Below are 13,225 nucleotides of genomic sequence, written 5' to 3'. Positions count from 1 at the left end.
ATCAAAATGGCACGTTCTAAAAGGACCTTTTAAAGGAGGAAAGTAAGATGGAGGCAGAGAGCTGTGGGAAGGCAATGCAAAAGCTTATGGTTGGCTACAGCTACTAGTGGTGGAGCAGTTAAAACTGGGGCTTTAAAGAGAGCATAGAATTACATGAATACAGATATCTAGAGGACTGCAGAGCTGAAAGAGATTGCGGGCAGAACATGGAGAGTTAAGAATTTTAATATCTAGACGATGCTTGATTGGGAACCAATGTGAATCAGACTGCATAAGGAAACTAGACTGCGAGCAAATGATGAAATAGGCACCAAAAAGGACCAGTTGACATCAGGGTTATGGTGGGCAGAATCTGGGAAATCAGCAAAGAGAGTGTTGGAATAGTCAAGTTCAGAGGTAAGAAAAGATGTATGGAAGGCATGAGAAATATAGCTTCTTTCAATACCTGTTCTCCATTCATACGAAGTACCTCTGCTAGCTCCAGAAAAACAGAAACACGATCAGTTACACTTAATTCAATCTTTTTGCCTTTTGATTTGGATGCACTTCCTGTTTTCCTCATTGCAGGCAAACCTGCAGCAATCTTCAAGGTCTTAATGGCTTCCTGAACATCACCCATTTTTTTCTGAGTTTGAGCTCTAATCAAGTGATACTGGGGATGCTCACGAATCTGAAAGTGGAAAAGAGACAAAATCAAAGCCTTCCCTTTTTTTCAGACTATTTGCTGAAACTGTACATACTGAAAAGAGTACTAAAATGAATTTATTTTTCAATTTGTTCAAAGGATCCCAACATTGTTGGCAAGGTCAGCATTTATGGTCCATCTCAACTATCCGTGTGAGGGGGTGGAAATCCATCTTTGTGCGCTGTCCACGGATATTAGTACATCCACAGTGTTGTTTGGGAGACAACAAGGACTTTGAACCAACAACAGCGAAGGAATGATTTGGAGGTGCCAGTGTTGGACTGGGGTATACCAAGTTAAAAATCACAACACCAGATTATAGTCCAACAGGTTTATTTAGAAGCACTAGCTTTCAGAGTGCCACTCCTTCATCTGTTAATTGTGTCAGATATTTAACAGTGAAGGAACTACAGTTTTAATCCAAATTATGTGTGACTGGGAGGGGATCTTTCTGGTATGCTGCTGACCCAGGTGTTTGTTGTCTGTCTCCTCCAAGGTAGTTGAGTTTCTAGATTTGAAAGGTGTTGCCATACGAGCCATGGTGAATTGCTGCAGTGTCTATTATGGATGGAACACTCAGCTTCCACTGTGATGTGGTGTAGGAGGGAGTGAATGTTTATGTGGTAGAACGGGGTGCTGATCAAACTGGGCTTCTTTTCCCTGAACAGTGGTCAGCTTCTTGAGGTGCACTTATTTTGAAAAATGGAAAATATTCAATTACATTCCTGACCTTGCCTTGTAGATGGTGAACAGACTTTGGAGAGTTAAATGAAATATTCATTCCCAGCCTTTGATCTGCTCTTCCAGCCACAATACTAGACAAAAGATCCAGTTAATTTTTATTCAACGAAACCACCAGGATGGTGATGCCCTCGCGAAAATCATCATTGCCTTCACTTGCGTGGAGGGATGTTACTTGTCTTTCAGTCAAAGTCTGAATGCTATCTAGGTCTTACTACATATGGGAGCAAACTGTTTCACTAACTGAGATGAAAATAGTTCTGCAATTATTTAAAGGACTTCAATCCTCTCATTCTTTCATGATTAAAAAAAAATCCTGGAATTTAAATGAAACTTAAAATTTCAAAGTACCTTCCCAAGTAAAGCTCTTTCTTTGACTATATTTCAGTTGATTTTCATCTATTATGCATGCAATTTCTTAAATCCTTAGTTGTGGATTCACACTTGTATTTAGTATACAAGAAATTTTTAAAGACAACAAAAAGGCATCTGGTCAGAAACATGCATGTTTTCCATTATTCATTCTCTACTGAAAAATAAACTTGGTTTGAAACCAGAAAGAAATGATCAGGGCAACACAAGAAAGTAGTCAAGACTAGTTAGCAGAACATCACAGCTCATAGAAAACTTATCTTGCTCAAGCAGTTTGGCTAGATTCAAACCTTCAAAAGGAGCATGAATAAATAAAAGGATATAAAAATGATACAGATCAATATGCAGATCCAATGTGGGGTGGGATGCAGCGTATTTTACTGTATATGAACAAAATTTAAATTTTATGATCAAACTTATCAGTCTGTTACATAAAATCCAAAGAAAGACTTTGCCCATATTGAAATGTATAGTAATTTGTGAAAGATAATGGAATTGATCAGACACATTCAGTAATACACAACATTATCCAGGACAGAGAAGTTGTTTCATCAGAGCCTTAATAGCTGTACCCTCTAGCAATAGTACAATTATGTACAAACGAAAGGGACGCATTCCACTAATTATGAAAGATTCCTCTGACAGCCCTCCTGGCTATAATCCTCATCCCAAGAAGGAAAAGTATAACAATGTTATGCACACATTAACAGCTCCATATTCTCCTTCAGCAGCCAATTACAGTTCTTTCATCATCATTAGTTCGGCAAACATAGAACTTGTATTTTAACCTTATTGTAGGAGCACAGTAAGAACTGCAGTAGTCCTAGGAGGACTTCTTAGGGAAATAAAAGATGGACCACAAGTATAGTTTTGATAATATCATCATCAGGTGTGGTGAGCTAAATGGACCAAATGTCTAATTCTGTCTCAAACTATTACCGTTATCTAAATTATTTATTCACTCGAAGGACATGGGTGTTGCTAGCTAGTCAGTATTTTTTGCCAGTCCTTAGTTGCCCTTGAGAAAGTAGTGGTGAGCTGCCTTCTTAAACCACTGCAGTTGTGTGCTGTAAGGAGACACACAACTCCCTTAAGGAGGGAATATATTTAATCAGTGCCTTAAAACTTACATTACATTTCAAGAAGAAAAAAACCCCTCTCTCCTCTAATACAGCCACACTTTCCCTTGCCTAGAAGATGGCACAACCATTAAATTATGCTGGCAAACCAGCATGCCAGCTGGCAGTATAAATTTCTGTGCACATGCAACTTCATGCTAAATTGCCCGTATGTTAGGTAAGGGGTAAATGCAGGGGTGTGGGTGGGTTGTGCTTCGGCGGGTCGGTGTGGATTTGTTGGGCTGAAGGGCCTGTTTCCACACTGTAATGTAATGTAATCTAATCTAATCCATGCTCATCCCCATTGAGAGCCAAGTGTTCTGCCCATTGTGTAGATCGAAGGAATCACTGAGTTGTGTGCAGAATAGCTATATAAATTTAAATATTAAGAAGCCAATACAATCAGACTTAGGTGTTGCTTTTCAAATAAGGATTTTTACTTGCCCCTCTCTACAGTGGGACCACACAGCACTGCAGCAGGCCTCTGAGGTCTGCATAGCACATCTCAAGTTCCCTTCAGACAGATACCCCGTGAGGACAGAGACAGTACCTGGCAACATCAAACTGCTCAAGCCAGTAAATCATCTTGGTTAAGAGACAAAACCCTGTGGTGGTCAATAGCGCTGTAAAGATGCAATTAGCTAAACTGTCATGGAAAAGTGGAAGGTCTAAGTAATGGAATTATTAAACAAGCAGTAAAATTCAGTGAAAAATAAATCATATCTGAAATAAAACTCTGTTTTAGAATAAAAGAAAAGTCAGGTTAAAACTAAAACTTAAAAAAAGCTTTACAATTAAAAAACTAAAATTACAATCTAATCAAAAACATTGTTACTTAGTGAATACAATTAAATTTTACCTCAAAATTATAACTCAAACACAGTTCCAGAGAATGTGAGCAGAGTTTAAAATTTTCTTGAGACAGGTAAACTTCAGCCATTAGGAGGTGGGCATCTGCATATGAAGGATTCTGTTCTAAGCAATGCTGTAGATTGCATTGGGCGGCATCAACATCACCTTTTAAATAAGAAAACGCAACAGTGGAAGTTCAAGCTGTAGCATTTCCTGAACGTGTCAAATAATTGCAAAAATAATCCTACATTGTTTTAACTATTTCTGAAAAATTACTTCTCAGTTACAAGCTATTTAAACCCAAGATATTTTCATTTGCAGAGGATTTTCCTGTATTATTAAAATTCCAGAAACAAAAGACAATAAAATTCTCAATATACAGCAATTGTGCAAGATATTTATAACAAACAAGATGTCTATGTTTTTATGTTTGAGGACCCTATTAATCCCTAGAGTTATAGATATAAAAATATAGGGACATGCAACTTCATGATTGACAAAATCACTGATCTCGCAGTGAAGAGGTTACACTGAACAACAAGGCAATCTAGAAATTACTGCTGTAACATAAATAAAACTCATATTATTAATTCACAGTACAATATAAGTACCTGCTAAGTATTTAACTTTGGCCATTAGAAAGGCAGCCTCTAATAGTCCTGGTACTGTTTTCACAACAGTTTCCAGCACTGAAGCACAATGTTTCAATAATGGAGATAGCGGCTGACCAGGAGCTCCAGGCTGCAAATAAAAAACAAATCTGTCATGACTTGAGAAAACTTATGTACATTACGTCCAGTGTACATAAAATACACAAAACAACCAGACAAGGTAAGCACTGGCTAGGTGGTATTATTGATCAACTGTTAATCCAGAGACCCATGTATAGTTTTGGGGACTTGGGTTCAAATCCCGCCATGGCAAATAGTGGAATTTGAATTCAAAAATAATCTGGAAATAAGAGTTTTATGATGACCACAAAATCATTGCTGATTAATGCTGTTTAGGGAAGAATTCTGACCTTTATGTGACTCCAGACAGCAATGTTGTTGACTCTTAGCTGCCCTCTGGGCGATTAGGGATTTACAAGCAACGAATGTGGGTCCAGTCAGTGACACCCACATCCAATGAATTTTTAAAAATCAACTTACAAAAAAGCAGAAATTCTTCAAGTTCTTTCAATACTTGCATAGTTTCTAACCTTTTTGAGATGCTATTTAACCTGCTGAGTGATACCAGTATTTTCTACTTTTATTTTAGATTTCTAGAAAAACATTTTGCATTTGTGCAATTCTGGTCTCACCCCTATCGGAAGGATGTTGTGAAACTCAACGATTTGCAAGGACATTGCCAGGGTTGGAGGGTCTGAGCTATAGGGAAAGGGTGAATAAGCTGGGGCTGTTTTCTCTGGAGTGCACAGGCTGAGGGTTAACTTAATAAAAGTTTATAAAATCTTGAAGGGCATGGATAGGATAAATGCACAGGGTCTTTTCCCTAGGGAGGAGGAGTCCAGAACTAGAGGGGAGAGGTTTAGGGTGAGAGGGGAAAGGTTTGCAAGCGACCTAAGGGGCAAGTTTTCATACATAGGTGTGATGATGCTGCTCCTTTAACAAGGTTATGCTATCCTTGGCTTTTTTTCAGAGAGGTCATAAAAGCAGCAATTCCAAAAAGTCTAGGGTTGAAGGGCTTTAGGGCCAGTTTGATTATAGCTAACAGATACTGCCTCAGTCAAAAGGCTTTCAAGTTTAAAAATAAACTTTAAAATGAAACGGGAATGGCCAGTTCTCCCAGCTCAGCTTTTCTTTGGTTTGTTTTTTTTTTAAGCAGTCTGGCTGTCCACTGAAAGCAGTCAGTCAGTGAGGCTGCTGGTCTAAGATACAGGTGCATGTTCCATGCTGAATCTCTCTGCCATTTCTCTCTCTCTCTCCTGTGCGACCCTGTATTTGATTTTGCCTTTTTGCCAAGGAGCATTTATGGGGATTACTGCAAATATTTGGAACAGTACTATTAAGTTGGGATAATCTGTTAGGTTAAGTTATTCTATATTCTGTTCTCTTTTGTTTATGTTTCATTCAGTAATCTTGCAAATAAATTGTTTTATTTAAAACTAAGTGGTTGGGCCAGCTACATCCCTCCTGGAATATCCACTGTATACCTGCTTAAAACAACAAGCAAAGTTAGAGTCCAGGCTACTTTCTTGAAATTTTTTGAGCGGATCTGGCATGGTCCATAACAGAGGGTGGTGCGTGTATGGAATGAGCTGCCAGTGAAAGGGTGGAGGCTGGTACAATTGCAGCATTTAAAAGCCATCTAGATGGGTTTATGAATAGGAAGGGTTTACAGAGATATGGGCCAAGTGTTGGCAAACAAGACTAGATTAATTTAGGATACCTGGTCAGCTATGTTTAGTCAAATTTCTCCAGCTGTTGCATGGACCTCTGAGGTGGCTGGAGAAACAAGAAGTTAATGAGTTGGCACATTGATTCGTGCTCACAAACCCTCAGCAAGGCTGCCTGACCGCGTAACTTAGAGAAAACAGTGACAGAGGAGAGTGGCCAGAGAGAGTAAAAAGTTCGCAGATGGAATATAACTGTGTTAAAATGAGGTCATACACTTTGGCACATGTAAGAGCTGAATATTAATTAAATAGGAAAGACTGCAGAATGCAACAACATTGGGAGATTTGGGGTCTTTTTGCACGAATTATTACTTTTAGAAAATTACATCTAAGTTCAGTGGGTTATTGGGAAGGCAAATGAACTGTTAGGATTTATTTCAATGGCAGTGGACCATAACAATAGACAAGTCTTGCTAAAACTATACTTGTATAAGGAATGAATCAGATAACACCTAGAATATCGTGAACAGGTCTGGTCTCTTTATATCTGATTTAAATTGATACTTATATGGATAAATGGGTTCCAGCATATGGGAATTGCCCAGTGGAATCCTCAACTGCCTGCATAATTCCTTCTGAATCTGCTATATCTGAGACATACAACTCTGATTTATTATTTGGCCATCAGGAAATCCATGCCAATATGCTTACCTTGCATGTCAGCATTTTTCTGATTTGGGGAACAAACTAGAAAGACAAGTCAAAATATTGAACTTCTAGGATTTGCAGGACTATTGCTCAGAACTTTATTTGAAAAATAAAAAGGGGTGACTTTAAGGCTTCAATCTGGTGCACATACAATAGAAACAGTACATTAAAATGTATCAATTTTAATATCATAGCACTGAAGTGATAATTCATCCAAAACATAGTGCCTGAATGGGCAGCAGGTTCCCTCTAGAAAAGTGCTTTATATTAATTTCATGGGCACATATGGCATTTAACACATACTAAGGAGAAGGTGCTGGGGGAATTGAAAGGTATAAAGGTGGATAAATCACCAAATCAGATGGGCTACAATGAGAGTTCTGAAAGATAGCTCAGATTGTGGAGGCACTGGTGGTGATCTTTCAGGAATCAATGAAATCAAGAGGACTGGTAAATGACTAATGAAATACGTTTGTTTAAGAATGGAGGGAGGCAGAATACAGGAAACTTATAGGATGGTTAGCCTGATTTCAGTCAGTCATTCATAAGATTTTCAAGTCCATTATTAAGGATAAGATTATGGAGCAGTTGAAAGTGCATGGTAAAACAGGCCAGAGACAGCAAGGTTTCATCGAGGGGAAGTCATGCCTGACAAAGGGGCGGCACGGTGACTCAGTGGTTAGCATTGCTGCCTCACAGCACCAGGGTGCCAGGTTCAATTCCAGCCTGGGGCGACTGTCTGTGGGGAGATTGCACATTCTCCCTGTATCTGCGTGGGTTTCCTCTGGGTGCTCCGGTTTCCTCCCACAGTCCAAAGATGTGCATAGCAGGTGAATTGGCCATGCTAAATTGCCCAGTGTTAGGTGCATTAGTCAGAGGGAAATGGGTCTGGGTGGGTTGTTCTTCGGAGGGTCGGTGTGGACTTGTTGGGCTGAAGGGCCTGTTTCCACACTGTAGGTAATCTAATCTAAATTTGTTTAACTTCTTTGAGGAGGTAATGAGCAAGTTTGACAAAGGAGAGCCAGTGGACATGATCTATTTGGATTTGCTGATGGTCTTTGAAAAAGTACTGCACAGGAGGCGGATAAATAAGATAAGAACCCTTGGGTGATAGGGGCAAGGAACTGGCAATGAATAGAAGAATGGCTGACTGGAGAAGCGTGCTTTTTTAGGATGGTAGCCAGTGTCCAGTGGAGTTCCACAGGGGTCAGTTTTGGGATCACAACGATCCACATTATATATTATTGATTTGGAGGAAGGAACTGAGAGCATTATTGATAATTTTGCAATTGACACAAAGATAGGTGGAGTGACAAGTAATGTTGAGGAAGCAGGGAGGCTGAAGAAGGACTTGGACAGGCTGGCTAAGTGGCAAAGAAGTGGCAGATGGAATGCTAATGGCAAGTGTGTGGTTATGCACTGTAATAGGAAGAATAGAGGTGTAGGAGAAAGTGAGAACTGCAGATGCTGGAGATCAGAGCTGAAAATGTGTTGCTGGAAAAGCACAAGTCAGGCAGCATCCAAGGAGCAGGAGAATCGACGTTTCGGGCATGAGCCCTTCTTCAGGATTCCTGAAGAAGGGCTCATGCCCGAAACGTCAATTCCCCCGCTCCTTGGATGCTACCTGACCAGCTGCGCTTTTCCAGCAACACATTTTCAGAATAGAGGTGTAGACTATTTTTTTAAAAGGGAAGGACTTTGGAAATGTCAAGCACAAAGGTACTTAGGAGTCCACATTCAAGTTTCTCTTAGGGGTTAACATATAGATTCAGTTGATGGTTAGGAAGGCAATTGCAAGGTTGGCATTCATTTTGAGGGTGACATTACAAGAGCAGCAATGTATCACTGAGGCTGTATAAGGCTCTGGTCAGGCTGCAGTTAGAATATTGTTAGCTGTTTTGGTCCCCATATCCAAGGAAGGATGTTCTGGCCTTGGAGGTAGTGCAGCGGAGATCTACAAGAATGATACTAGGGTTGAACTGACTGTCATATGAGGAGTGAGTGAGAACTCTGGATTTGTACTTGATGAAGTTTACAAGGATGAGTGGAAATCTGATTGAAACTTACAGAATAGTAAGAAACATGGACAGAGAGACGTGGAGAAGATATTCTCAATAGTAGCAGAGACTAAGACCCAAGAGTACAACACCAGAGTGAAGGGATGACCCTTTAGGATGGAGGTGTGGATGAAGTGCTTTATCCAGAGGTGGTTAATCTGTGGAACTCCTTGCTGCAGAGGGATATAGAGACCAAGTCATAGAGTATATTTAAGATAGAGATGGGTCCCTCTTGATTAGTAAAAAAGTCAAGGGTTATGGGGAAATAGCAGAAGAATGGGGTTGAGAAACATATCAGCCATGATCAAATGAAGCAGACATGATGGGCTGAATGGCCTAATTCTCTTCCTGTATCGTATAGCCTAATGACTTAAAAGAAACTTCAAAGTTCATTAATTACCCTTTTAGATAGAGTTCTGGATAACTCTTAACATAAAGTCAAAGAGTTTGGTGATTTTTAACCTTTTTCTGACTCTATTTATTCAGATTAGAATAAATGAATTTAACAAGATACAGAAGAGTTGTCTGTCTGAAAATATTTAAATGAAAACAGAATGTCAGAATGACAGAATGTTCTTAAGACTGGACTCTAAATGTTAACTGTTTTTCTCTTCACAGATGTGGCCAGATTTTCAACATTACATTTTGTTTGTGCTTCAGATCTCCAGCATCTGCAGTTCTTTATTTTACTACTGAAATGTTAAGTAAGGCTGAAGTTAATAGGAACTGATAAGAGGCTTTACAACGGGCTAAGATTGCAAGAAATCAGTAACTGCTGTCTCTACCAAAGAAGGCATACATTTGGATGAAACATTCAGGATTGGTCGTATGCACTGATAATTCCAAATCAAGCATACATTTGGCACAGAGGTCTGTGTATAAAGAACACATTGTTCAGCAGAACTTCGAAGAATCAGTCTGCAGGAGGTACCCTATGTCAGGTGGCATGGTGAAGACATCAAGAAGTCTTTCCACCTAGCTAGCTGCCAACTCTCCCAGCTATTAATGTTTGGGGTTTTGTTACAGAACCCAGGGTAGTGATAGACAGTGATTGAGATATAGCTTGTTGTTAACAGTGTGAGTGATTTAAGTACTTAATAAATTGATTGAGTTTTTTAGCGTAATTTAGCGTAGCCTGAACATTTTACAGGGAACATTCTGGAATCAGGGAGCAGGGGGGCTGCTGGAAAGCTAAATTTCTCGCTTAAACGTATGGGTGCGCTCCTATCCGCGGTTTCAGGCTGCCGCAGTAGGTCTTAGAACGAATCATACTGTTGTCTCTCAGAAAAAAGCAACAGAAAGCATCTCGAATCATTGAAAGCTGGAATTATCTTAAATTGTTGCCAATCATCATAACTGATTCACCAAACTGCAACTGCAATTGCAAATAGCGGGCATGTATTGCAAATTAAATTAAAGAAATGCCAGCTTTTTGTTGAGACAGTTAACTGAAGTTCTATCTGCCTTTTTCCATTAGTGAGAGCTACCATGGCACAGTGGTGGTGTCACTACCATTGGGCCAGAAGCCTATGTTAAATGGGAGAAAGTTAGGACTGCAGATGCTAGAGAGTCAGAGTTGAAAAGGGTGGCACTAGAAAAGCACAGCAGGTCAAGCAGCTTCCGAGGAGCAGGAGAGTCAATGTTTCAGGCATAAGCCCTTCATCAGGATACTTTCCATAGTATAAGACATGTTTAGATCTGGACTTTGTGGTCTGCAGCAAAGTGATGGTGCTCACTCCTGACCTCAAAGAAAGCTATCTAGCAATCTCTGCAGCATGCATTTCCCTTTTTTGGATATTAGTTTGTGTATGGTGTGAAGCCAAGGGAATTTTCAAGCATCCAGGAAAAAGAATGTCATTAAGGAGGATAAGCAGCCAATTGCACTGAAACATACTCACATTTAGCAAAATGTGAAGTAAAATGTATCGATATCCTTCATTATCAAAATTTCACTGAGAGCAGTACATGATTGAAGCATGCACAAAAAAGTAAGAAGTTCAAAAATGCAGAATTTTGTTAAAAACCCAGTTGCTTCTTATTCAGAAAAGATGTGCTTTTTACCCCAAGCATCTCTATAATAATACTGATATTATGTGCACTTTCAATGATTCTACTGGATTTCAATTTGAGAGACTTCAACAGCTCGCCAGATAAGAGAAATACAGAATTACTGACAGTAACATTTGGCTCTATCTATAACTTCAATTCACACACTCCAGAAGTTGCCCTTTGAGAAAAGTAATGATGATGAATGCTGACATTTTTGCTGCCATTACTACTTAAAATTCCACCCTTTTTATGAACTATTTGACTTAAAACTATACAGTAGGACTAGTTAAAATAAAACACTGACAATCTTACTCCTTTTAAATTTTAGAACCACAAATGCATTTACAATATAAGCATCTCTTCTGTTTTGATTTTATTTAATTTTGATTAAATATTAATTTAACATTGATCTTTTACCTGTGTGGGACAGAAGGCAAGATATTCACGTATAATTTCTAACAAAAAGTCAGGATTTAGTTTTTCATAGTAGTGAACTCCCAGAGGCAGGCCTTGCAATGTGGAGAAATGAACATCAATAGCATCATTTAGGAAATGAATGATTTCATCCTGTCCCTTATGTTTCTTCACTGCCAAAACTGCACGTAGGAAAGACAGTTCCTGGAATAAAAACATGAAAGTAATTTGATTTCCTTTTTCTGTCTGAACAGATATTCCTCTTTATGCACAATTTTTTTTATTAATGATGCTTAATTTTCAGCTATATGTGGAGCATGGCTAAGATCTCTTTGCCTTAGAAAGGATAGATATTTTCAATCAACCTGTTTAGGCATGTTATGATGCATCTCTGGACCAGAGGGACTTGAACCCAGGCCAACTGGCTCTGAGCTAGGAAACTACCACTGCAGCACAAGAGTCTCCTAAGGAAGGACAGATATTTTTCTCAATTAACCTGTTCAGAGATGCTATTATACACCTGAAAAGCAGAAGTGCAGGTCGCACTGGTATAACTCGCTGATTGCATTCCTCTTCGATCACACACTGTAGAAAATTATGCTGTGGAAAGCCACTATAGAAAGTCATACTGTTGAGGGCTGCTATAGAAAATTGCTATACCTGTTCAGTAGGAAGTTTGCATTATTCAAATAGTGCCCACAATTCATCAATCACATTAAAGCCAATTCACACTGATGAACATACTTTATACTAGAAAGCAGAGCTGCCAATAGCTCCCTGGACTGCAGGAAATGTGAACTGGTTATCAAATAATAATTAATAACTGATTCAGCAAACCGAAAGGGCAGCATGGTGGCTCAGTGATTAGCACTGCTGCCTCATAACATCAGGGACCTACATTAGGTTCCAGCCTTGGGCAACTGCCTGTGTGGAGTTTGCACGTTCTCCCCATAGCTATGTGGGTTTCTCTGCGTGCTCCAGTTTCCTCCCACAATCCAAAGATGTGCAGGTTGGATGAATTGGCCATGCTAAATTGCCTATATTAATCAGGGGTTATGTAGGTTAGGTGCATTAATCAGGAGTAAATGTAAAGGGGAACGGGTTTGGATGGGATAGGACACTCTTCGGAGGGTTAGTGTAGACTTGTTGGGCCAAAGGGCCTGTTTCCTGAATCACTGTAGGGATTCTAAATGCAAGTGCAAACAATAACATGTACTGCAATTGAAATTAAGGAGGTTGCATTTGTCCGTTGAGACAGTTAACGAGGTTCTGCCTTTTTATACAGACGTAAGTGACATCATTGCATTATTTCAAAGAGCAGGTGTCCGGGCTAATATTTATTGTTCAATCAATACACCAACTCTTATTATCTGATCACCATCACGTTGCTGTGTGTGGGAGATGGCTGTTGTAAATTTGCATTTCCTACATTACAGGAGAGACTGCACTTCAAAAGTACATCATTGCTGTAGGTGTTCTAGTCTACTTGAGATCTCTAAAAAGCAGTATATAAATGCAAGTTTTTAAGGGGAATTTTGTGGTCAGTTTGTAATGGAAGAACATTTAATCAGGCAAGAAAATGCAGGTGAGGACCCCACTGCCTTTTTTTTTGTCTCCACCACAATTACATCATGGTAGGAGTTGTCATGACAGATGCATGACAAGTTTGCATTACATCATTATTTTGAAAAGTACTTAGAATCATAGAGTAGAGAAGAGGCCTTTCAGCCCATCAGGTCTATTGCCAAAATACACCACTACTTACATCAGTCCCACTTTCCCACATGATGCCCATAGCCTTGACTAAAATGACACTTCCAAGTACTCATCCAAGTACCGCTTAAAGGTTGTGACGTCACCAGCCTCAACTACCCTCACAGGCAGTGCATTC

The 13,225-nt window shown here is 39.4% G+C and overlaps 1 protein-coding gene across 5 annotated transcripts in view; it reads right to left on the bottom strand.

Annotated features, from left to right (window-relative positions):
• The window catches only part of ttc21b (tetratricopeptide repeat domain 21B), a 108,397-nt gene that overhangs the window by 61,442 nt on the left and 33,730 nt on the right, over window positions 1–13,225 (bottom strand). For all 5 annotated transcript variants that reach the window (XM_072579501.1, XM_072579500.1, XM_072579496.1 and 2 more), the window contains 4 exons: window positions 11,338–11,538; window positions 4,380–4,509; window positions 3,776–3,933; window positions 446–670 (listed from right to left, as the gene is read on the bottom strand). In XM_072579501.1, coding sequence (XP_072435602.1) covers window positions 446–670; window positions 3,776–3,933; window positions 4,380–4,509; window positions 11,338–11,538 — 714 coding nt within the window. The remainder of the gene's footprint in view (window positions 1–445; window positions 671–3,775; window positions 3,934–4,379; window positions 4,510–11,337; window positions 11,539–13,225) is intronic.

The sequence above is a fragment of the Chiloscyllium punctatum genome, chromosome 10, assembly GCF_047496795.1.
Source record: "Chiloscyllium punctatum isolate Juve2018m chromosome 10, sChiPun1.3, whole genome shotgun sequence".
NCBI lineage: Eukaryota > Metazoa > Chordata > Chondrichthyes > Orectolobiformes > Hemiscylliidae > Chiloscyllium > Chiloscyllium punctatum.
This window is presented reverse-complemented; position numbering and strand designations above follow the sequence as displayed.